General features: G+C 44.3%; 1 protein-coding gene across 2 annotated transcripts in view; it reads left to right on the top strand.

The window, feature by feature from the left end:
* The window catches only part of PJA2 (praja ring finger ubiquitin ligase 2), a 206,792-nt gene extending 191,735 nt beyond the window's left edge, over positions 1-15,057 (top strand). For both annotated transcript variants that reach the window (XM_078675490.1, XM_078675491.1), the window contains exons 8-9: positions 1,896-2,017; positions 14,414-15,057. In XM_078675490.1, the coding sequence (XP_078531616.1) occupies positions 1,896-2,017; positions 14,414-14,539 (248 nt within the window). In that variant the 3' untranslated portion in view covers positions 14,540-15,057. The remainder of the gene's footprint in view (positions 1-1,895; positions 2,018-14,413) is intronic.
* Positions 15,058-25,041: the final 9,984 nt, after the last annotated feature.

The following is a 25,041-nucleotide window of genomic DNA, read 5'->3' as shown; positions in this document are numbered from 1 at the left end:
TCGAAAGATGATGCATCGCGAACACTTTACTACATTGACCAGAGTCCTTAGGGGCGACACCGCCGGTGTGTGAGTAGTGTGCGACCCCACCACCATTTGTAACTTTAAAGCTCCCTTGAGCAGCGGGCTGACGAGCCTGGGATCCCGCACCTACGCGCCTGAGTGGTACTATACCTGGCAGATATTGGCAGCCATCGGCAACCCCAGTACACGGCCTATCCCTGCTGATGAGGGGTAATACCCCGAAACACGTGTCCAGGGATGGCGAAGACAGCGAAGATAGCAGAAGATCGAAAGATGATGCATCGCGAACACTTTACTACATTGACCAGAGTCCTTAGGGGCGACACCGCCGGTGTGTGAGTAGTGTGCGACCCCACCCCCATCAGTAGTTTTCTCCTGTCTAGCAGGCAGTACTCTGGCATTCCTAGGGCGGTGCCTATGAAATAGGCACCGCAATGGGAGCGTCAATGGCAGTACCTGCTTAGCATGGACTGCTGCAGTCTATGCAGTGCAGGTACTGGTGTGTATCCACATGGTATGAGGCACCGTAGGGCCCCCTTTGTTTCCATACCGCCACACTTTTAATGGCAGTCGCGCCGCCATGAAAAGTGTGGCTGTGAGGAAACTCCTAGTATGCTTGGCAGGGCCGCAGCGGCCCCGACTAGCATATTGCGACCTCAAGACTGTCACAACGTCGCCAGGGACCAGCTCAACCGCCCTGGTCATAGTAGGGCGGTCGGAAGACCACCACATGCGCGTGTCACCACTCCGTGGACCTCCAGACTCTTAATAAGCCGCTAAGGCTCATTCTTCATTTGGCAAAGCAGATACGGCTTTCCTAATCCTGGATGTTACAATTTCAGATATTTGCAAAGTGGTAACATGCATATCTGTGCCCTTGCTACTCTGTTCTACTCTTTGTGGAAATGTGAGGGAAGGAAAATTTACTGACCTGCAGTTCTAGTTCTCCCGTGTGAGTATTTTCTCTGAATCTATAAACAACCCTCCTGCCTCCCCATTTTCCAAAGGATTTGGTGAAAAAGTGATAATTGCTGTGAACCTTCCACTGTATTACATTCAAAGTGAACTGCCTCACTGTCACCACACCGCGTGATGGAAAAGCAGGAAAACGTTGCAGGTTCTGTTTTTCCTTAAAGGCACAGAGGCTAATTAGCACAGTGTATCAACCTGCTAGCGGCTACACTTTCGCATTGAGTTAGTGGGGGTAGGTGTGGGGGTGGCGGTTGGTCAAAGAGGGATTTATGCAGCGGTGTTATCAGCCAATGTATCGTTATGTTATTTTGGGTAACTGGATTAGCATTTTTAAAAACAATAAAAATATAGAAATGGCTATTTCTCTGATATTCTACTGTTCATCAATTAATCGAGAGTATCGATGACATAGTAGAACAATGATTGCTGGTTAATAACATTTCAGTCTAAAGATGTATTAATGTCGCAAATGGAAATAAGCAATTCCGTGGTGTAACGATGGAGCATTGTCAGAGGGGCTTTTTGTTTTTGAATAGAGAAGCGAGGGTGGTAAGCTTTAGCACTGAAATAAAGTGCTTTTTTCCCATGGAGTAAACAGGCTGGCTTTTATACTCCTATGCTTATTTGATGCTGCCAAAATATTTTCTGTATCGCTGTAAACATTTTTGTAAGAAAATATTTTTTGCATGAAACATCCATTTTTATGTTGCTAACATTCGATGCTTTTATTGTATCGTACCACAGTCCTTCATACCTTATTAACGGTACTAAATTATGAGAATTATTCATTTTATTTTAGAATTCGTTGATATGCACTTTGCATTGTGTTCTATGAAAACGACTTAACCCAAGTTGCTCCTGAAAGACTTGAAACATTTATTTTGTCTTTTTTTTGTTAGCTGTGGGTCAAGAGCAGTGCTGTGCCATCTGCTGCAGTGAATATATCAAGGAAGAAGTACTAACGGAGCTTCCCTGTCGGCATTTCTTTCATAAGCCTTGTGTTACAGTCTGGTTACAGAAGGTGCGTTTTTGCTCAGTTTCCCTTTGGGCTTGGGGTGATAATGGGTATCTGAAATGAGACCAGATTGTGAAAGCTAAAAGTTTTCGTACAAGTGTATTTTCAGCTGCCCTATTTTTGGTTAAATACTTATTTAGCAGATATCGTGAAACAATTTAAGAGCTACAACTATCCAAGGTAGCGATCACTAAAACTGAAAGAAACAAATTACGAATATGGTAAACTTAATATAGTACATGGGCAGGTACTACCACAGTTCAATAAAAAAATAGTTGATCATGTCAAAAGATGAATATTGATCAAGTAATTACTGGACATGAAATCCCATCAATGCTTGCAGGAAAAACTATCAGTCATCTTATAGGTCCAAGTATTCCTTCCAATAACCTAAATCACAAATTGTTTTGGTTTTGAAGTTATGCCCTCCAAAGAGGCACTATACTTGGAACGTCCTGTCTTTTCCATTTTAAACGGCTTTCCCCATCAGCTAGGATCAACAAACCCAAGCCAATAATCTAATGTTGGGTCACACTTGCAATGAGTCAAAGATGATACGTTATATGTCCATACTGACAGAGTAATTAGGTTGGGTAGATGTTACTGTAAAGATATACTTGCAAAGATCTACTACCTTACAACAATCTGGGACTAGTGCTAGTAACCTCTGCGTGTGCCATTTTTCCAACAAATATTGGAATCTGTCAATCCTAATGTAAGAGGTTTCACAGAGTACTAGTAGTAATATGTTAGCATTCACTTTTGCTGTACATAAGTGATCTGTGTACCGTTGGTCCTCATTAGTCAAAGATGATCAAAAACGTCATTAGGTATTTGTTCATTTAGTTCCTCAGCCCACCTGCCCTTTACTGTGTGCTTGCAATCTGTACTTTGTATTTAAAGATCTTTTTAAATCTTAGAAGCTCCCCCGTTATTTTCGATCTTTCTGTTATTTCTAGTTATGTTGTAAACGTTAATGGTGTGCAATGTATAATTAGAGTGGAATTAGCAAAGAAACGTGAGGTTTTCAGTTGTTTCTTTGCACTTATGACATTTTCGGATTTTCAAGTTAATCTCTGCAAAGCTAATGTAAACGTGAACGTTTTGAATGAGGAGCAACAAGTGAATGATGCATGTTCTTAAATAAAATTGGTAATTAACCTTTTATGAAAGAGTAGAAAGTGAAACGTAGCATAAGATTAAATAGTGCCTAATTTTGATTTCCCCTGCGCTTATCTCCCGTTTCTGTGTACATATATAGATTGTTACATTTAAGTCCTTTAAGATTGCTGAAACTTGATTACTGGTGGCCATTTTTCCTTTCTGGAAAGTATTAAAAATTACAGGTTTTTGGCTTGCATACTAACCTCAATATGCTGTGTTCTACTTCAGTTAAATAGTTCTTGTTTTCATCTCAACTAATCTCAACTAAGTGCTTTTACTTTGGGTTGGTTCAAAAACCCAAGATGGAAAAGATCAATAATTTAGTGTAATAAAAAACAATTGTCCCCAGCTTAGTGGCAGCTGCTGTCAATAACTAATGCAGAATGTTAGTATTGTGTTTTAGTTCTTAGGTCTCGCCTAGCGTTGCAACGCATGCGCCACTGCCCTTTCCCCCTTTCCTCCAGCCCATCCGGACTGGGTTGTCAGCTTCACGGCTGTCGTGAAGCAATTTCTTATCTTTATGGGGCCATCTGTTTCTAATTAGCGTGGAGGAGCGCACTGCCCCTGACCTCTCAAAGGAAAAAAATCTTAGTTTTGTCAAGATTTTTTTCTTTTGAGAGGTCCGTCGCAGTGCGCTCCTCCACTCTAATTAGAAACAGATGGCCCCCTAAAGATAAGAGATCGAAGACGAAACCAAAATTCTTCTTGAACACTTCATCCGTTCAGTCGGTGCTCACGGCATGTGTCCTGTGTATGATCTCAGAGTGCGGCTTAGTTTTCAGGTGTTTATTCATTAAGAGCAGGGCAAAGTGTTATATGGGTGTGTTAATGACATACTGTGTGACAGACTTTTGGGATCTTCGTATGCCTGTTGAGGATCCTCCGTCTGTCACGGACATGCAGCACTCCATGCTCTACCAGTGAAGGCGGATCCTGTCATTTCCGTGCTGATATGGAGCGCACTTTATCTGGGAATAAAACAATACAAAGAACGAGGTGCTGCTAAAGCCGAACCTGAGAGGGAAAACAATACCGGCCCATCCGGCGGGGCAGCAACCCGATCACTGTGAGTACCCGCCTGGCTGCAGCGCAAAGAGGGCTGACAACAGGGCTGACAGCAGGACTGCGGGGCCGCCGCTGCTAGGGGCCCTCGCATCCTTTCATGGGCATTTGCAGCTCTTAAGAGGCTCCTTTTAGTTCACTTTGAGGCTTTCTGATGCTGGCCCAGTTACAGCTGCGTATCAACAATCCTGCAGGACACACCACATGGTGCATGTGTACTCTGCTGCAGGATAGATCGCATGTGTGTTGTCCTGCAGGGCACACCCCATGGTGCATGTTTACCATGCTGCAGGACACCCCACGTGCTGTACTGCATGGTAGACCGCATGTGTATTGTGCTGCAGGTCACTCCACATGCTGCATCTTTACTGTGCTGCAAGGAAGCTCGTCTGGGCAGTGTCCTACTACATGCATACTGTGCTGCCGGGTAGATCGCATGTGTGCTGTGCTGCTCTGCAGCAGGGCAGATCGCATGTGCTTTGTGCTGCAGGGCAGATGTGTATGCATACTGTGCTGCAGGGCAGATGTGTATTGTGCTGCAGGGAACACCATATGCTACATGCATACTGTGCTGAAGGGCAGATGTGTATTGTGCTGCATGGCACACCATATGCTGCATGCGTACTGTGCTGCAGGACAGCGCACAAGCTCCAGGTCTAGCATACCATCATCCCAGAACAGGGTACCTGCTGCATGTGCAGGGTGCTAAATTTGCATTTGCAGAGCGCGTGCAGTGCTTTGTAGGTAGGAGTGTTTTTCTTTGACTGACAGGATACACGCAGAGCTGGGATAGCGCGTTAGTTTTTGATTCCTCGCATGGCTCTTCTTTTGATACATATAGTGAGTGTATGGTCTCTAAACTCAGCCTCATTTTCGATAATCCAATAATGTTTACTTTTGTCAGACCAGCACCTGGAGGTGTATTCATGGACCGAGCGCTATACACATGTTCTTTTGGCCCGGTGAAAGGTATCACAGACCACCTCATAGAAATGGCTACACCTAAGGCTTTCACACATATACAAACGCGGGGGCGCAGTAGCTCTCTCCTGCTCTGGCCCACCACATGGCACCGCAAAGAGGCCTTCTGTGACCCCTGTGGGGCAGACCCCTCCACACACTGGAGCCCTGTGGAAGCCCTGTGTCTGGCTGCTTATCTATACCTCCTGCTCTGATGTCCCTCAAGGGGTCTGAAGCATCGGAAGAGCTTCATGTCCTCCTCACACCCTTCCACCACCCCACTAACGGTCTCAGTGTTACGGTCCACCCGTCCATCTCCCAGCACCCCCTCTCTCTCTCGCTCTACCTCCTCTCTCTCTCTCTCTCTCTCTCTCTCTTCCCTTCGCCTCTCTCTCCTCCCTCTCTCTTCGCCTCTCTCTCCTCCCTCTCTTATTGCGATTCTTCCTTTCTCCTCAGCCCCTTAATCTACCCTCGAGGATGGAGAAATCCTCGATCTTTCCAAGTGTTCTTCGTCCCGGCCTCTAGGGGGCACCTGTCTCGATATTGCCTCCAGTGATCACAGATTTTGCTTGAGTGCGCTGGCTGCTTGCTGAGCTACCCCAATGTTCTGTGGCTTCTGATTGCGCTCCTCGGGGGGGGGTCTGCTGCGCACATGTACCCTCTGGGGCCAGTGTTCAAGTTCCCTGTGTAGTTCCAGGCTGTTCGCTGCTCAGAGATCTTCCAAGGGGAGGCCTGGATTCCCTTGTGTTCTTGTGGGTCAGTTCTTGATTTCTCCCCGGTCCGAAGCGCAACTTTTGGTCAATCACAGGTCTGTGGAGGTGTCCTGAGAGTTTATAGACCCCGCACTTTGCAGGAACTTGTTTGCTCACTGGTCTCGCCTGTCAAACCCCTTGACTGCTCATAGATCTCGAAGGAAGCAAACTTAGGGCGAACAAAGCAAACACAAGGAGATGATGGACGGAGTGCTGAAACTTTTCAAACACTCACCCTAGTCACAAATCTGGGTTGAATCCATCATCATTCTTTAGCTCACTTTGCCACCCCAGTTCAGACACAACTATATGTAAATCAGTCTTGACCCTGTGCCTCATGGGAACAGTCCAGCCCGAACTGCCAAGCCGTGTCTTCCCTGGAGCGGAAACAAGCATCCTGGTGCCTGTTTCGGGTATGTATGTATGTATGTATGTATGTATGTGTGTGTATACCCTTGGACAAATACCTAAATATGCAAGATCATATCAGTGTATCTTTTAGGGGAGCCAATCTTCAGCTAAACACCCTTAGGACAATCAAGCCATTCCTTCCGCCCGAGGAAATCCAGCCAGCAGTACAATCCCTAGTTATCTCACTCTTGGAATATGGATTGATGACCCTTGCTGGGCTACCTAAAGCTAGTTTCGCTCCGCTTAGAGCCACTCTGAACTCTTTGGCCAGACTCCTCACAGGCTCCAGAAAACATGACCACATCACGCCAGACCTAATTCAACTAAACTGGCTGAACAATGAAACTAGGATCCGGTTCAAGATAGCTTGCCTGACGCACAAAGCCATTCATTACAACACCCTTGTTTACTTGGCAAAAAAACTTGACCTATCTGGCTCGAGTCGGAACTTAAGAACCTACTATTGAAACCTCCCAAATTCAATAAGAAAAGAACTTGTAATTGGGCTTTCTCTGGTATTGCTCCAAGAATATGGAACGCTCTCCCTACCGAGATCAGATCCAACCCATCTACTGCCTCTTTCAAAAAACATTTCAAATGGCTAATCCTGAATGACCATCAACAGCATTAACCCTGATACCATCTCAATCTACTTATTTCTCCTGTTTTGTTACTCTTCTATACCGTCTGTTCAAATTATATTATGTTTCTTCTCACGTTTCCTTTTGATCTACTGCTCTGCAGAAACTTTACAGGTCCCACTAGATTGGCTGACTCCCCGTGCCCTCCTTTGACCTTAAGTGATCCATCCTTTAACCTTGTGGTTGTTAAGTTACCTAATTTGCTCCATTTTGGTGTTGTACTCATGCTTTCGCCACTTTGTACAGCACTATGATACCCACATGGTTCATGTTCGCGCTTTATAAAACTTTTCAAATAAATCTACTATGTAATCAGTATTGATGAATCACATATGTCACATTGAGACTGTTGTTGTGAATCCCCTTGATGCATGCCCTTCTTCTGCCTCATAGGATCTTTGTTTATAGTCCTACACTGAGCATATTCTCGCGAGCAGGCGTGCATTTGGAAAACATCAGCTGCAAATGATTGAATGTGCATGTATTTGAGGTCAAATCCGGTGTTTTTCAAATACAGTTACAACATTCATAGCCTATGCAGGCAATTGTTTCTAATTTTTACTATCTGATGGATATTTATAACTGCAAATTCTTCACCTTGTGAATTTGCCTCAGGTGCCAGACGGGATCTGAAAAACTCAAAATCTGTGCTCCTGCACAATGGTAACTGGTGCGGTACAATGAGACTATGCTATTCCCATTCCAGAATTGACAGATGGAGTGGCATATAAGCATCACCCTTGCATGCTTACTTCAGTTCTTTTCTTTCTGTGCCTACAGACTCTGATCCTGAGCAATGCTCCCTCTTTCTCGGTTTGTGAAGGGGTTTTTCTCCTAAACATTTTCAAGTATGCATGGGATGTTACCACCCCCCCTACACACACACATCCTAAACAACATGATTCAAACATTGTAGGAACTGTCACAAACAGGTACCTGTGACAAATCTTCACAAGATGTACCTCTGGTGCTTAGGTTCTCCACACAGCTCCAAGGATACGATAACTGCAGCCAGATGAACCCTAAGGGAAAACACCAGAAGGCTTTGCTCCTGTCCTGCTCCTGGTCAAAGGCAAGGAGCCATTCCTGAGACAGATTTTCCTTGTGGTAAAAGCCTTAAGGGAAGTCAGAGAAGAAACATAAGAAATCCAACCAAGAATCTGCCCTTTCCAGCTATTCTCATTTATCAGAGAAGGCGCAAGGCTTCAATGCGTATCCAGGCCTTGCTCTCATTTCACCAAGGAGCCGACTCCATCTCTGACACCTACATGCCCCGAGTTCACGGCTGCATCGGTAACATCCCAGCAGGTCATGGCCTTTCAAGAGACCCCGCTGCTCATAATTGGTACACTTCCGGCTCCCTCTGGCACACCTTTAAAACCAAGGATCCGCAGGGACTCCCAGTTGGGTTACAGCTGGCGGGTTAATCTTAAATGCCATTTTGGCCCCTTGAACCTGCTTTGGATTCTATGCCGGCGTTGGGACCGGTGATAAAATAGGCTCTGTTTTCTCGACACTAACATCCGTGCTGGGTGAAGGCCTACAGCCCATCTTGGTGTCTAATTTTAAGTCTGCGCTGTTTCGACTGAGGGCACTTCCAGATCTTTATTGTTTCACAGCCTCTGCTGAGCCAATCTAACTCGGCCATTATTCCATTGCCACCTAGTTGCATACAGACACTACACCAACTTTTTGACTTGGAACCTGCCAGAGTCTGTGTCATGTTCTGGTCCCCCCAGTCAGCTGACGGGTCACAGACAGCTGTTGCCTGCTCCAGGAGATATAGACTTCTAACATACCACCCAACACTTGAAAGTCTGTAAACCAGTAAAGTCAACCCTAATGCCTTTTCAAGTGCACCCCCTGACACAGAGGCAAAATGAGTGGACATATTCAGAAAGCATATGTTCTTCTCAGCCAGCCTCGCTGTGAGGCCAGTCAACTCGAATTGTTTGCTAGGTCGCTATACCCATGCGCTGTGCGACTTGGTGGACGAGATCTTGCCTGTGGTCACTGAACATTTACAGGCTTTTTTAGCCCACAACATTAAAAATGGCAGGAATGTAGCCAAATTTGTCATCCTTTTTCTCCTGAATACGACAAACTGTCTGGTCCAGGCTATGGGAACCAGTGTAGTGCTTTGATACTATGCATGGATAAGGTCCTCTGGTTTCTTGAGAAGCAACCTTGATTGAAATGCCTTTTGACTGCTCCTACCGGTTAGGTGAGGAGGCGCATTTGGCCCTAGGGTGGTTTATGGAGAGCCAGGCCACAGCACTCTCCTTGGTGCCTTGCGGCTCCAATCTGGCAGACCCCGCCCAAACAGTTATGACCTTTTGAGGATATGCCAGGGACTTGGCGTATTGGCAATGTCAGGCTCCACCACCCGCACAATAAGTCTCCCAGCACTTTCAATGTTGGGGCCATAAGCCCAACATTAATTGACCTAGCCACCAAGGGCGGTGTTGATCGCAACCCTCCTCCCTTTCTGCCACAACCTCCAAGCCCCGTTAGTGTGCCCTTACAAGTGCAAGCCAGCCAGTAGGAGGCAGGGTCATCCACTTTCTGCAGAGTGGCAACAAATGACTTCCAACAAATAGGTCCTGCACCCTGAAATTCCTTTTAACACCCACCGAACATGCCCCTTCTCAGAGGACCATATGTACATTTATTGCCAAAAAGGCTCTTTTGGCCAAAGGAACCTATGAGAGAATGCCAGCCTAGAAGAAGGGACTGGGTGCTATTTCCTCTTTCCTTGTGCTGAAGAACGAACCTCCCATCACATCCTAGATATTAGTCCTCGTAACACCTTTCTGCTCAAGGACAGATGCAAAAAAGTCTCTCTGGCCCAGGTTACCTCGACAACTGGCTACTGAAGGCATGCTTGCCACAATTAGTTGCGGACCAATGCCAGACAGTTGCAAACCTCTTTACATCTTTAGGGTTCTCAGTCAAACTGCAAAAATCACCTAACCCCTTTGTAGAGGCTCCATTTCACCGAACACTGCAAAGTTTTGCATCTGACCTCCCAACAGAACGCAAGCAAGATTTCTTGGAAGATGTACCCAAAGGTTTGTTACTATCTACCAAAGTCATAAGCATTATAATTAGGGCTCCCAGTTTTATGGTATTTTTTTTTTTTTTTTTAACATTTCCGCTTGTATTTATCCATATTTATTTTGTTTTCTCTGAATAGATAAAGTTGTAATATGGTATATATTCAATTTTATTTAGCTAATAAATATGTACAAATACTTTGACACCTATCGTGTTTTAGCAAATTAATCAGCCAAATATAACATAACAATACACCCACAGGGAAATATTTGGCATTGTGCTGCAAACGAAGGTGGGCATATGTCATTATTTAATGAAACTTCATCCTGCCTTTTAACTTCCCATGCCATCTGTCTGCTCAGCTGTTGGCTTTGAATTAATGAAAGGCATTATGGAAAAGCACTCAAAAGAAGCCCAATTTTCTTCATTTTTCAATTAAAAAAACGGAAAACTGGGACCCCACATTATTATTGATTCTACAGAGTTCTCTCACACCGTCTCCATTTAAAGGGTTTCATACCTGCACCTGAACACTCAAATCTGACGTTCATCTAAAGATAATGAACCTGCTATTCAAGGGTCAGTTCTCTTTAGGTCTTTGAAGAGAAGACATTAAAAATATAATTCCGATACTGGGACAGCTATTACTATTCAAGGCAACACAATTCTAGATCGACAACCCAATCACAGTTCACTATCTCAAAAGACAGGGTGGCATCCGAACCAAGACTCGCTCTAGAAGCTCAATTTGGAAAGGATTCTTCCTTAAAAGCAGATTTTCTCAAAATATTCTTCATAGAAAGCCACACATGGATTCTCAACACCAATATGGCAAGAGGATTTTTTTCCCAGGTTGAGGTTTTCCTGAAGTAGACATTGACAGTTTCAGCCTCCTGTTACTTTTATATCTATCAGCAGCTTTTGAGATTGTCAACAATGATCTGGTCCTCCTCGAGCTCCAGAGAGACTCTCTCTACTTGTGCTTAACTTTATTAATCAGTTGCTCCCAAACTGTGTCCCTTGGCCAGTTCTCATTAGCTACCACGATTCCCCCATCCCCAAACAGTCCTCCCCACCAGAATAGGATATCTGGATTGGCTTGCCATTCCACTGATGATTCCTCACTTCTGCACTGCTTTTCACACATTGCAGAATGGATGTGACGACATTGGTTGAAACAGAATAACTTGATAAATCAGAGACCTTTCTCACTGTGGGGAATCCCAACCAGTGGAACCCTTCTCTTAGGCCTTCCAGCTTTGCCTTTTCACCCTTACTTTTATCGTTGGTCAAAAGTCTTGGAATGAAACGTGTTTTCACTTTTTAGATTGATCCCCATGACTCAATGGTTTTCTACTCTTGCACCTATCTCCGCTAAATCAGATTGATTACGCTGTTCCTCTCTTATGACAGTCATTGATCCATTGCTGCATTCCTCTTTGGCTCATGCCTTGATTACTGCTAATAAGTTTATTTGGATATTAAATCCTTGCTGCTTTCCTGTCTTCAGTTGGTCCAAAATTGTCCTGCTCCCTTTGTTCTTGATGCCACTTGCTTTCCTTCTGCTTTACCCCTCATTCGCAAGCTGCTCTGGTTACCTATCAAATCCAGTATTTCATTTAAAACTATTTGTATAGTTCGCCATACAGGTGCCGATTCTATTGTACTCTACATCTCAAAAAGGCTTATTCCATAGTGCCCTCAGAGGATTCTTTGTTCTTCCAAATCTGTGCATGTAAGTATCCACAGACACTGAAAATCCAGAACTGAAAGATGCTCCTTTCAGTCGTGGCACAGTCCTTGTTGAACACTCTCCTTTTGAGTCTCCATCGAATTACATCCCACCTCACCTTTATAAATCTTCCGTTTTGGTGTACATTTTTGGTAAATACCTAGAGAATTTTGTGCAAGAATACTTCACAAAACTTTCCTAACATAACCTAACATTAAACTTGTTTGCAACCTGTCTACAAACCTAGACTTTAGCATGAGAACCTGACTCACTGGACAATGCCCTTTTTAGGGATTTGTGAGGGAATTTTCTGTATGCTTTTTCACCAGTCTCTTTGACTCCTAAAGTTTCACTGGAACTGTGATACTCCAAGATGGTTGTAATTGTCTGTAAGTGGCCAATACAATTGTGGTTTTCAGATTTTCTTCATGTATTCATGCAAACCGACTTTGGGTATCCAGAATGCAATACCAACTGTACCAACCCAAATGTGACATCCTTAAGCACGTTAAACTAGCTCAAGTTTATATGGATACTTTAGAGAGTCAAAAAAACGACCCTCCACAAAATCTTCTCATGACTTTAAGTGGAAAACATTCTATTTATACTGTCCTCTACATTATTGTGACTCAGTCTCCTGCCAGAAAGGCATAATCATTGAATCTTCACCATGAACAATCACACCTACTACCAACGTTTATTTTGCAAGAATTAAAGATTACACTTGCCCTCCTCAATTGTAGCCTTCTCCAAGGAAGCACTCTGTGGTTTTACCTAAATAAATAGTTTCTCCTTTTGAGTCTGTATATTAAAGCGGCATTGTCACCTCTCTCATGGAAGATGGCTTTTGTAGTATCTGTTACATCGACCAACAGAGGAAGCATGCTTCAAGGTTCATCAGAAGTGAATCCTTCTATAGTATTTCATTCTGATAGCTGTTATGAGAAGACCTCTCTCTCTCTTATTGAAGGTAGTTTGATTTCTATATAAATCAGTTTGTTTCTTTACAGAGATCCTTTCATTCCTCTGAGTTGAGAAGAGTCCTAAAAGACTACCTACACAATAAAAAAATTAAAAATGAAAATTCCACAACTTTGCAATTTCATTCTGCTTTACCTACGTCTAAGAAATCCATCTGCAGATGGATAGTTAAATGTTTTTCATTGTTTGCTAAGCTGTTGAAAAAGCCTCCACCTGGTAAATCTACAGCACATTCCACATGAGGGAAAGCTGCGACCAATGCTTTGTTGAGAAATATTCCAGTTAGTCATATGAGAGCAGAAACATGGAAGTATAGTTATCCTTTTACCAAGTACCACTGCCTAGACTCCAACTAGATTCAGTCTCTAGAGCGGACACAGTACCTGGTGAGGCTGTCCTTGGGGGAATCTTTTTGGTTAAAGGTTTTTTTTTCTGTTTTCTTATCGGTTAAGAAATATTGATTGTCTATAGGAAATTATGTTGCTAGTCTAATGTACATCTACGACCATCACTGAAGAACCTGTGGTACGGAAGGAACTGTTTATTGCGTACTTGTAATTTGAGTCTCCCTTTTTAATGGCAGGAACATCTACAGTTCATGCTACATTTATTTACACTTCTCAATAAGAACTAAGGGCCATATTCATGAACACATTTTCCCATAGACACAGAATGGGCGAAACCCTTTCATGCATCTGGCCCTAAGTACCTAATTACGACTTTGGCAGTACTGTGCCTGCTGTCCGCCAACACAGCACCGCCAAAGCCGTGCAAAGACTGCCTGCCTGATTACGAGTTTTTCTCGTGCAGGCGGTTGGTCCTTTTGCTGTTACCATGGCATGCCAGAAAAACTGGCACCGCAATGGGAACAGTAAAAATGCGCCCACATGGCATGGGTGGTGAGGACTATTCTCCCCCTTGCGGGGTAGGGGTCAAGGGAGCGCTGTAGGATCCCTTTGTTCCTCCACCGCCAGCCTTTTCAAGGTGGGGAGGCTGCCATGAAATGGCTGGAGGTGGATGGGGGCTCATGATATTCTCAGCTGGACTGCGCCAGTCCTGCTCAGCATGTTACATTGGGCCTCCGCCATGCCAGTGCAAGGGAATAGTGGTTCCCTGGCGCAGGTTGCGATCCACCACCGGTACAACTTTGAAAGCTGTAATCCAGCAGCTGGGGACCGCCACTGCTGCGCCACCGCGAGTGCGGCAGTCAGAAGACCACCACACTTGAAATCAGGCCCTAAGCCTGTGAGGTATCTGACAGTAAAATGCATGCTGGCAAATTGAAAGGTGCTGGCTCCTTAAACAATCAGTTCTCATTTTTAGCTTCTTGCATGTAGAGTATCAGACCATTGTTGATTTCCAACGTATCCATACTTCCTATGGTTCCAGTTGTCAGCGGGAGAAATGTTTCTCTTACACAGTAGCCAACATAAGACCTGCTTGTCAAAATAGTAATCTGTCATTCTTTTATTCATGGTCTAAGAATCTTATGGGGTATTATAAACACATTTTTAGTGTAGTAAAGCTGTTGCTTTAAACATTTTAACTGTTTTGTAACATGCATTTGCGGATATTAATTCGAAACTTTCGAGGAAATCCTTTTGACTTGTATTTACTGCTGTTTTTTTTTTATTTGTTGAAGTCCGGAACATGCCCCGTCTGTCGACATGTGCTCACACCTGTGGTTCCTGAAGCTGCTGCTGCCACTTCCTTCCTCTCCGATCATGAGAGTCCTCCTTCAATCCACAGTGCTGCAGGAACACGATGAATCGAAATAGTGGTTTACTGGATTCAAAATGTAATATAATGTGTATCCTGATTAAAAGCTAAATTGCAGCAACTTTATGCATACATACATATACAAATATATGTATATAAAATGCTCTATATATATGTAGTATATAACAGCTTAGAAAGATGATATCACAAACATTTCTAAACAAAGTTCAGCTTTTCAAAGCTGAACTTTTTAAAGTGAAAGTGAACTAAATTCTGCACTGGTTTTCTGCAATAGATTTTGTTGCTGTAATCTGTCATGCATCTAGAGCTTGTTATTAGTAAAGTTTCCTTTATAATTTACCGTGGCACCATATGTGTTCAAGTTCTTGCAACTGCAGTGCAGTTAGAGCTACTAATCCTTACCATAACTGAAACGTGTTTGTCAAAGACAGTGCCACTAAGTGACTTTGTAACTGATCTTTCATATTTGCATCAAATGTGAAGATGTTCTGTGATGACAGCAGTAGTAAAAATGGTTTCACTGGAAATAAAGCATATAAAGAATGACTCATTTTATGTATGTTGTTTCCTAGGCCCACAAATCCATGGTGGTGTTACGTTTTAATGTGTAGCTACTCATTTGTTTGATTCCTTCACAAGCTCAGTGTAGTTGGACCCGATGCTGGTCTGGTGAAGACTGAAAACTGCACTCAGCAATAAAATCTTCCACTTTTAGGGTCTTCCACTGCGAATGGTTTATATATCCTTTCATCGGGGATTCACACAATATGCTTTACAATATACTCATTCTCTTGTGCACCCTCTCCACCATAACTCGTAGGAATTTATATGTTCAAGGCATGTGCGCTGTAGATCACTTGCTTTGCATACTCCTGCCATCTAGTGTTGGTTCTGGATGTTTTCAAGTTTTTATTCTTCGAAGAAGTCTTTCCAGTCGCAAGGTAAGTTGACGCCTCCTTTTGGTGATAGTGCCCATGGGCATGCACTCCATTCTTAGATTGCTTTTTTCCGCCATCGGATTCGGACGTATATTGCTGCGCTGCGCTTCGGAGCCGTTCCTCGGCTCTCTGTGCTCGTTGAGCTCGACGTCGAGAGATGCCGCGGCAGCAGTCATATGACACACTGTTTCACTTTGGTGAAGACTCCGAGCAAGGAGAGGTCTCAGCGGCCAAAGAAGATCAGGCTTTAGCGGCATCTGACTCCGAATCAGTGTTGCATATTGTCCTAGATGATGTGCTACAGGGACAAGGGTACGATAGTACAGAAGACCCCCCCCCCCCACCCACTGTCCCTAAAAAAGTTAAGGCTTTGGCTCCACCTCTGCCCCTAGTCAGCACCAAGAAGAGGTTTATGACTATCCGCCTTCTGGCTTGGCACCAAAACATTCTGACAAGGTGCCGAGCCAGTCAAAACCCACTTCTGAGCCAAAGCCGTTGGGCTCTAAGCACAAAATCATCTCTGAGCCGAAACCTTCGACACCAAAGAAACATTCCTCGGAGCCGAAATTTTCAGGGGCGAAAGGACATCTCAGCTCCGAAAGCTTTAGTGACAAACTAAAGAGCTGTCCGTAACGCAACCAGCTCCAAACATGGATGTGCCACCACCAAATCGAATCCGAAACAGAAGAAACACTATATAAATCCTGGCACTGGGAATATTCACGCTAAATCACCATCCAAGCACAAGCTTCCTGATGACGACAGCTATTATAAGATATTATTGATGAGGAAAAATGTGGGTACCAGTCCTTTCCACACACTACCATGTCCTCCTCCTCCCTCTCCATCTCAGTTTGGTCCTTTACACATCCCACCTCATCAGTCTCCTCTACCTCACCTTGATGCAGATGATACTGATGATGATGACACACAGTTACCAGTAGATCCTTGGACGGATTACACAGTTGATCCTCCACAGGATACAGACCCAGATCTTTTCCCTGCCAGACCATCTCCAACTGATGACAATCTGTCATATCAGGAACTCCCTGGTAGAGCTACACAGTACCATGGGGGGAGCTCCATAAAGAATCCTTACAGGAGGAATTTCTCTTTGAGACTCTAGGAACACATAAGTCCAGTCAGACACTGCCTATGCTGCAGGCTGTTGAGGCACACAGACGACCTTTTTAAAGATCCTGTACGTGCTAGAATCCTCCCTCCTAGAGTAGATAAAAAATGCAGACCTTCCCCAACAGACCCTAGTTTCATTAAAGGTCAGTTATCACTTGACTCTTTAGTAGTATCTAATGCTCGAATGCTCCTCCCCCAGATAAATAGTCAAAACGGATTGATGCTTCTGGCAAACTTATAGCTGTGCAAGCAGCTACTCGTTGGCATACACCCAAGGTCTCCTAGCAAGATACAATAGGGTCCAAAGGGAGAAAATAGAGCAATTACTACAGTTTCTCTCAGATGAGCATAAGGCCAAAGTTCCGTATCTAATTCAAGAAGGTAAATCATTTCCAGCACTTCCATTAGATGCGCTCTAGACGCAGCCGACACTGCAACTAGAGAGGTGAATACAAGCATACTACTAACATGTATAGAGTGTGGAATGTTGCCGCACTCGGTACATGTTTGGCGGCGTCGTATTGGATTTATTGAGGCGAGATAAGAAGCATTGGGAATACTGACTATACTGAGAAGTCTTGAGAGAATAATAGGATAGTTTGCGAGTGATGCAGTCTTCACAGAAAACCTCTGTGATCCGGAAGTATCACCACAGATTAAAGGATTTTACACAGAAGAATTACCCTTGAGGAAGTCGCGGGACACCAGCCCTTTGCGCGACGAAACACATGTTGGCGGTTGGAAGCTGTTGTGAAGGCCTACATGAATAAACACTAAAGAAGAAAAGAAAGGATCATATTTGGGTTTCATTTTACATAGTAAACTGTGTATCATAGCTAAACTGGGAAACCTTATCTATATTATACGTGTGCTGGGAAGTGAATTCTATTTCATGTAAGCTGAGGCTTTTTTCTGTGGAGGTTGATGGTTCTCCACACCCTACAGCACCGTCATAGACATTTGAATTAGTGAGATTTGCTGTGTGATTCTTCTTAGTGGCGCCATAACACTTATACATAATACAACTGTTCTAAGGTCTGAACAAATCCCAAAGAACTCAACCTAGCGAATGTGCTCCTGAAGTCATAGTTTGGTTATTTACAACTACCACCAGACTGTCTGAATATTCTCAAAGAGGCTAGTAAGCCTACTACTAGAGTATGTTATACTGCAAAATGGAAACGGTTTGTTATCTATTGTAACAACAATAATAACAATCCACTTGAGGTTTATGAACAGAACGTGATTTGTGATCTGTTGCATGTACAGCAATCTGGATTGGCTTACACATCCATTTGTTTACACATAGCAGCAGTAGCTGAATACTTGCAAAATAGAGGACACCTTTTCAGAGTACCAGTGATTAAAGCCTTCTTGGAAGGATTAAAAAGCGTGATACCACCAAGAGTTCCCTCTGCGCCAGAGTGGAATTTAAACCTAGTCCTCACAAGGCTATTGGTTCCACATTTTGAACCAATGCACAAATGTCAGTTACAATTCCTCTCATTGAAGGTTGCTTTCCTCATAGCAATAACCTCACTAAGGAGAGTTGGTGAACTTCAGCTTTGACTATACAAGAACCTTTCTTTCAACTTCACAAAGATATTATGGTTTTTTGAACCAATCCGAAACTTCTCCCTAATGTAGGTTCTGCCTTTAATATCAATCAATTAGTTGAGTTACGTGTGTTCTTTCCTCAACGTGATTCTGTAGCAGAGAGCACTCTACACACACTTGATGTTAGAAGAGCTATACCATATTACGTAGAAAGAACCAAAGAATTTCGGGGGTAAAAGCAGCTATTTGTTGCTTTTTCTCCACCAAACAAAAGCAATCCCATATCTAAGTTGGGTATTGCAAGATGGATTGTAAAATGTATCCAAACATGTTATGCCAAAGCGAAAATAACTTTAATAATGCCTCCTAGAGCGCATTCCACTCACAAAATAGGGGCTACTATGGCCTTCTTGGGGAATATTCCCCTAGCCGACATCTGTAAGGCAGCAACATGGTCTACACATTCACCAAACACTATTGTGTAGATGTGTCGGCGAGACAAGCAAATGTAGGCCACGCAGTACTAAAAACACTGTTTCAAACAACTATAACCACTACAGGTTAGCCACCACTTTGGGAGCATACTGCTATATAGTCTATGCAAAGCATGTGATTTACAGCTCACATGCCCTGAACGGATAATGTTACTTACCCAGTAAGCAACTGTTTTTGGCATGTAGAACTGTAGATTCACATGCGCCCACCTGACTCCCCGGTCTCCTGTAGCTGTTTTATTCTCAATTTACATTCATATGGATGGACATCTCTATTCTACACTTACTAACTCCATTCTCACCCTCTGCTGGAAAATAATCTAACAATGGAGTCTATGCCCATGCGCACTATCACCGAAAGGAGGTGTCACCTTACCTTGTGACTGGAAAGACTTCTTCGAAGAAAAACAACTTGCAAACATCCGTACCCAATACTGGATGGCAGGAGTATGCAAAGCATGTGAATCTACAGCTCTACATGCCAAGAACAGATGCTTACTGGGTAAGTAACATTATGCGTACAGGCTGTAAAAGAACATGAAGACTACTTTAAAAACTTTAAAACCCTTAACTGCGCAGGTGTCCCTCTGCACATTTGGGGCCATATGTAGGTAATTTCTATTTACCGATTCCTAAATACCGAATCGGTAATAGGAGGAGCACATTCAAGGGTGTCAGGGTGTCACATTGACACCCTGTTGCACCCCTGACTCATGCATGTGTGGCGCACATACATGCCCTAAGGGCATGTATGTCTGCCACATGGCACTTTTAAAAAAGCACAGTATTGCTTTTTTAAAGGTATTCGATATTTACCACCAACTTGTAGTTGGTGGTAAATAACGAATCCTTAAATAAAAAATGCACTCGCTTAGTGCTCCCTAAATAGGATTTAAGGATTCGGTAATTTACCGATTCCTTAAATTACCGAATCATATGGCCCCTGGTCCCCCCCACTAATGTATGTCGCCTTCCTGCTTTTCATTAAAAAAAAGTTGTCATTAAATTGGGAGAGGGGATGCCTCACCAACTTGATAAATGCAATCCGGTTAGGTCATAGCAGAGTAAAATGTGGATGTGTGCACAACACCTGGTAGCAATGACACATGCAGCTTGTAGTTCCACAGAGAAATGTGTGCTGAGTCACACCGGAAGCGAACCACATTGAAATTACTCACGCAACACAATAACTTTCTGAAACCAATTTAGAAAAATTCAGAAAAATATATTTAATAAAACACAAACATTTGTACAAATAGATCAGCTGAACTAAAGATATGAAATGTTATACTTTTAAGGCAAAAAGCACCAAGAAACAATGCACCCACAAATGTTGACTGGAGTCTGTGTGTGTTTCCAGGCTAAGTGTTGTATCCTATGGGTCCACGAGACCAACCCAATGTTGGTTGTGCCAAGCGAACGTGATTGGTCGCCCTCCCGTGATCCTGCTTACTGAAGTGACGCAGAAGTGACCCTTGGAGGAAACAGTTTAGAAGTCATAAAGCCCCGGTCTTGTTTGCCCCTTGGCCTGTGGTCTGCATTATTCAGGTGTGAACCTCCATTCCTTTTACCTGCTGGCTCTTGTGACACCGCGTTGGTAACAAGCACCAGATTACAGGATGTTGACCCGCACTTCACTGAAGACTAGTTGCTTTACAGCATTTTTGTTTCCTGATTCTACCAGCAAGCACAGCTTTCCTTAAAACAAGGGCAACTGAATATGAAACTGACCTCCATATTCTACCAAACAATGCTTTTGCAACAAGGGCAATTGAAACTAAACCGGTCTTAATACTCTTTTTTCAACAAACACTGATAATTGAGCATGTCATGGTGACACACACACCTTGTCAGATATTTCTGTTCATTTTCTTTCCGCCAATTTACTCATTTGTGATGTGCACACCTTCTATTTAATTATTATTAGATCTGTTTACGTCAAACTGATGTTTTCCCCTCTGCTTGGGTCTCAGTAATTATCTGATTGCACAGGCAGTCCATTACTTAATAAAATGTGATGGAGATGCCAGAGTTTGACATGGTGCAATCAAATTTTGTTTAAAATCAAGTAAAGCCATGAAAGAAGCATATACTACTTGGAGTGGCCTTGAACTTGATCAAGATGAGCCTTTAGCTTGCACTCACCGAATGATACTGATTGATAAGTACAAACATTAAAATTGTTTCACAGAAATTTCCTCACAGTGACATTCACACCTTTATCCAAGGACCTTTATATAATGGTTATGTTTTTTTTCACTTTTAAAACGTTGCTATTCGTAGCATTTGTTGGCTGCAGATACACATGTTATGCATACTCCTGCCATCTGGACGTTGCAAATTGTTTTTCTCAAGAAGGTTTTATGATCAGGGTCTCTTCTGCCCCTCTAGGTATTGGACATGTCAAACGCTTTGTTCCTTGGATAGTTTTTTACTGACATTGTGCTCCGACTGATCTCGTTGAGGCTCTGCAGAATTTGACACCACACGGCCTGAGGGAGAAACAACAAGGATTGGAAGATTAGCTATTACACTGGAAAAGACCTCTCAGCATCAAGACAACAGTCCACCATCTAGAATGACAGTCTCCGGTTGATGGAGACAAATAATTATTCTGACGGTCCCCTCTGTGTGGAGAAAAGTATGTCCACTCCAATAGACACAATTTGCTCGTCTCCAGAGCATAAGGAAGAACAGTGCACCTCGTTCACCATGCTAAAAAATAAGAAAACTCTTCGGAAACAACGAGATCGCACATACTATGAAGCATCTGAGGCAGAATTTAGCCATGACGCGGACTGTGAAACCAGTGCTCTAAAAGGAGGCAGGATGATTATACTCAGCCCACACTACGCCGCGTCCAATGCAACTTTAGGGGACGTACAGCCCACATCGCCAACTCCACTTCAGTCTCAGGTCAAAGCCCAAGACCACGCAGTGTATCGTGAGTACTGCTACCCTTCATGCGAAGAAAATACCCCGTCATGGTATGCCACAAGCTGCAGGTTCTGGACGACACCGTGACCAGGCCTTGGAGCCAAGAAGGGACGAGAATATTCTCATTCCCAATCAGGAAACCTGGCAACTACAAGGGGTTGGTTCCAGCGAGCTGTCGGCACCTAAAAGTAAATATGCATGACCGAGCCTTCGACACCAAGGCATCACTCGAATGTGACAAAAACGTTGGTACCAAGAGTTCTAAAAATGAGACATCGGAAATGAAGAAAAGCTCGGAATAGAGCGGAGCGGAATTAAAACACACTTGGGAATCGAGGTCTGAGAAACACGAAAGACACTCTTCTAAGCAGAAGAAAGATCATGGCTCTGGTTTTCAAAATGGCAAACGTTTTCTACAGACATGCCACTGGTGCCCAAGAAAACACAAACTACCACACCCACTCAAGATCAAGGAGAAGTTTTTGAGGGACTGCAGCATTTTATGCAGGAAAAACACAGAGGCTGAAAAGAGAAAGGCAGAGGAGGACCATTTTCCACAGCCTCCAACAAACAATTAACCTAAGGAACACTCTCCTCAAGAGCACTCGCACTCTCCTCAAGAAGAGTAAGCTCGTGACCTGTGGGAAGACTACGATCTAGTCCTACAAGATACAGATATGAAACCACCTGTACCTACAAAACCTTCTCCCTCCGATGACACGTCTTACTATGGTGACATACGGAGAGCTGCTGAGTATCATAATCTCCCAATGCACTCTACGGAGGAGGAAAGTGGCTTTGTTGTTAAAACACTTTCATGCACAGAAAGAACCGTCCAATAACCATGATTGGATCTATTCTGAATGTTTCCAAAGAAGTGTTGAAAGACCCAGCAAAATCACTAGTCCTAACGCCATTAATTGAGAAAAAATATAGACCCTCACCAAACGACCCAGTCTACGTTGGAGGGTATCCCAGAACAGACTTCCTTGTCATCAAAGATAGGACAACTGGCCACACTAATTATTGGAGAATTGCTTATTCTATGGGCCTGCTCTCACGCCACAATAGAGCCATCTGGGATGATACAGGAGCTCGTGCAACATCTTCCAGAGGAATATAAAAATAGGGGAGAAGATCTAGTCAATGAGGGAAAGATCATTTCAAATACTACCATCAAATATGCTTTAGATGGAGCAGACACATCTGTCATGCACAGAATACATGTTTGGCTGCGCATTTCAGGGTTCAAACCCGAAGTACAACATATTTTAAATGTCCCTTTCGATAGTGAAGATAGTTTTGAACCAGCTGTAGATGCTTTGCTTGAAAAGGGGAAAAAAGGACACAGACACTTCGAAATCAATGGGTGCCTTACAAACCATGAAACCGATACAACAGCCCTTTTGGAGGCATCATGCTGGAGGAGCTGCAAAAGCCTCTACCACAGAAAATTGCACCTATCAGTGTCCACAGTAGCAATGCCACCAGCAGGGTGTGGTTACTATCACGGAGACTACAAAAATAAGAAAAGCAGAGGGAGAGGCAACCTCCATAAAGACACCTTCACCCATCCACCAAAATGACTAGCCACCCCATGCCCCCTCCTCCCCCAAACACAAAACACAAGTCGGGGGGGGGGCTACATCAATTCCATCAGTTGGGACAAAATATTACATCAGACCTGTGGATCTTAGAAATTGTCAGGCAAGGATATTGTCCAGAACTAGTTCAACAACTACCAAATACTCCACCAAAAAGGCAAGTATTCGGGGTGTGGCCAAGCGGTCTGACATGGCAGGCGCTCTCTAGATCAGCTCCCGTAGCCCATAGTAATCTATACATAGTCTTGCCAGCATAATACAACCCAAAATAACTGAACTACTTCATAATGAGACAACCTGAGGCATTTTCTGGTACGATTCGACCTCTGAAGTGGCAGCAGATAGCGGAGCCCCTAGCGCGCAGGGAAGCTTCTGGTGCTTGGGCCGCAATCCATCTGCCCCGGGGGGGTGAACTCGACCAGCAGCAACCAAGATTACGCGTTGAGGGTCAGCGGCAGTTGCGGAACCATCTAAGGGGCGAAAAGGACAGAGGACTGATGAAGGCGCAGTGTGCCGATCGGGAAGGAGGGCCTGCGCTGTACACACAGGAACCTGAAGAAGCAGGAGGGAGGCGCCCTCTTGGAGCCGGGCAGGTGATAGGCCCTCCTGGTTGCATATATCACTCCAGGAGACATAGGAGGGATTGGGGGCGGTGCTGCTACCTGCCCGCCTTCGGAGCGGCCATGAGGCGGGGTCATTGATCTAGACAGAGAACCCATACTCCCTGCTTCGAGGTGTGGCCTAGCCCGGGATGTGGAGTGTGACTTGGGTGGGCGGTGGGTCCCTCTCCCCGCCAACGACATTAAACGAGGCATCCACCTAGCGTGGTAATGGGCTGGAGAGACTGGCCCCCGCCCACGGTGGTCTTAGGCCAGCAGCGAGACCACACATTAGGATCGCATAGAGAGGAAGAGCTGCCAACAAAAGGTCTACGAGTAGACAATTCCAGGTGAGCGTGGTGAGGAACGCGGACACAGCCCACGCAAATGAACACCGCCACGGACCACAAATTCAGGGGTGCCTTCGGATTCAAATACAGTGGAGGTGCTCAGGCAAAAGATATAAACACTACTGTTGGGAATCCGGAGGCAGTGGGATGACACCTATTGGAGTGGGGGCGTGCTTCTCCTGCGGAAGCAGCCAGACTAGGGTCTGGTGTGATTTGTGGGTGGAAAGGCCCCCCCTTGCGCCCCGCAGAATTCCAGACTTTTAATGGTCTCTATCTGACATAAATTGGAACTCAACCTTAGCCCACAAACCCTCTGTTGTGTACCTGGTGGAGTCCATGAGAGTAATTCGGGCAGGTAGTGAGTGGGACTGGATCTATCCTGGTGGAAGAAAGTGAAGTGAAGATCCCACGCGCAGGTCTCAATCCACAGAGATAATCAGGCACAAGAATAAAATGCTTTGGCTTAGTTACGCACATACGAACCAGCCAACTGGAGCGGGGGCTGGCAGGTGCCATCCGTGTTCGGGCTGGACTGTTACCATGAGGCACAGGGTCAGACTGATTTGCATATGGCCATGTCTGAACTGGGGTGGCAGAGTGGGCTAAAGAACGGTGATGGATTAAACCCAGATCTGTGTACTGGGTGTGAGTGTTTGATTGGTTCAGATGCTCCGTCCATCACCACCCCCTTTTGTACCACAGTGTCCGGAATGGCGGCATGAGAGCACCCCTGAAATACTTAATACTTCATCCTGGTGGGGTAGTACATGAAGAGTGCTATACGCAAGACAATTCCTCCCTTGCCTGCGACGTAAGCCACAGAATCACAGTAACCAATGCACCAGACAACGCTGCACTGCTGGCCGCAATCACTCAATCAAGAGATATGCTGGACGTGAAAATTGGCCCGGTAGGGT

This window comes from Lissotriton helveticus, chromosome 2_1, assembly GCF_964261635.1.
Source record: "Lissotriton helveticus chromosome 2_1, aLisHel1.1, whole genome shotgun sequence".
In the NCBI taxonomy this organism is placed as follows: domain Eukaryota; kingdom Metazoa; phylum Chordata; class Amphibia; order Caudata; family Salamandridae; genus Lissotriton; species Lissotriton helveticus.
The sequence above is the reverse complement of the archived record's forward strand: the minus strand, read 5'-3'. Positions and strand labels throughout refer to the sequence as shown.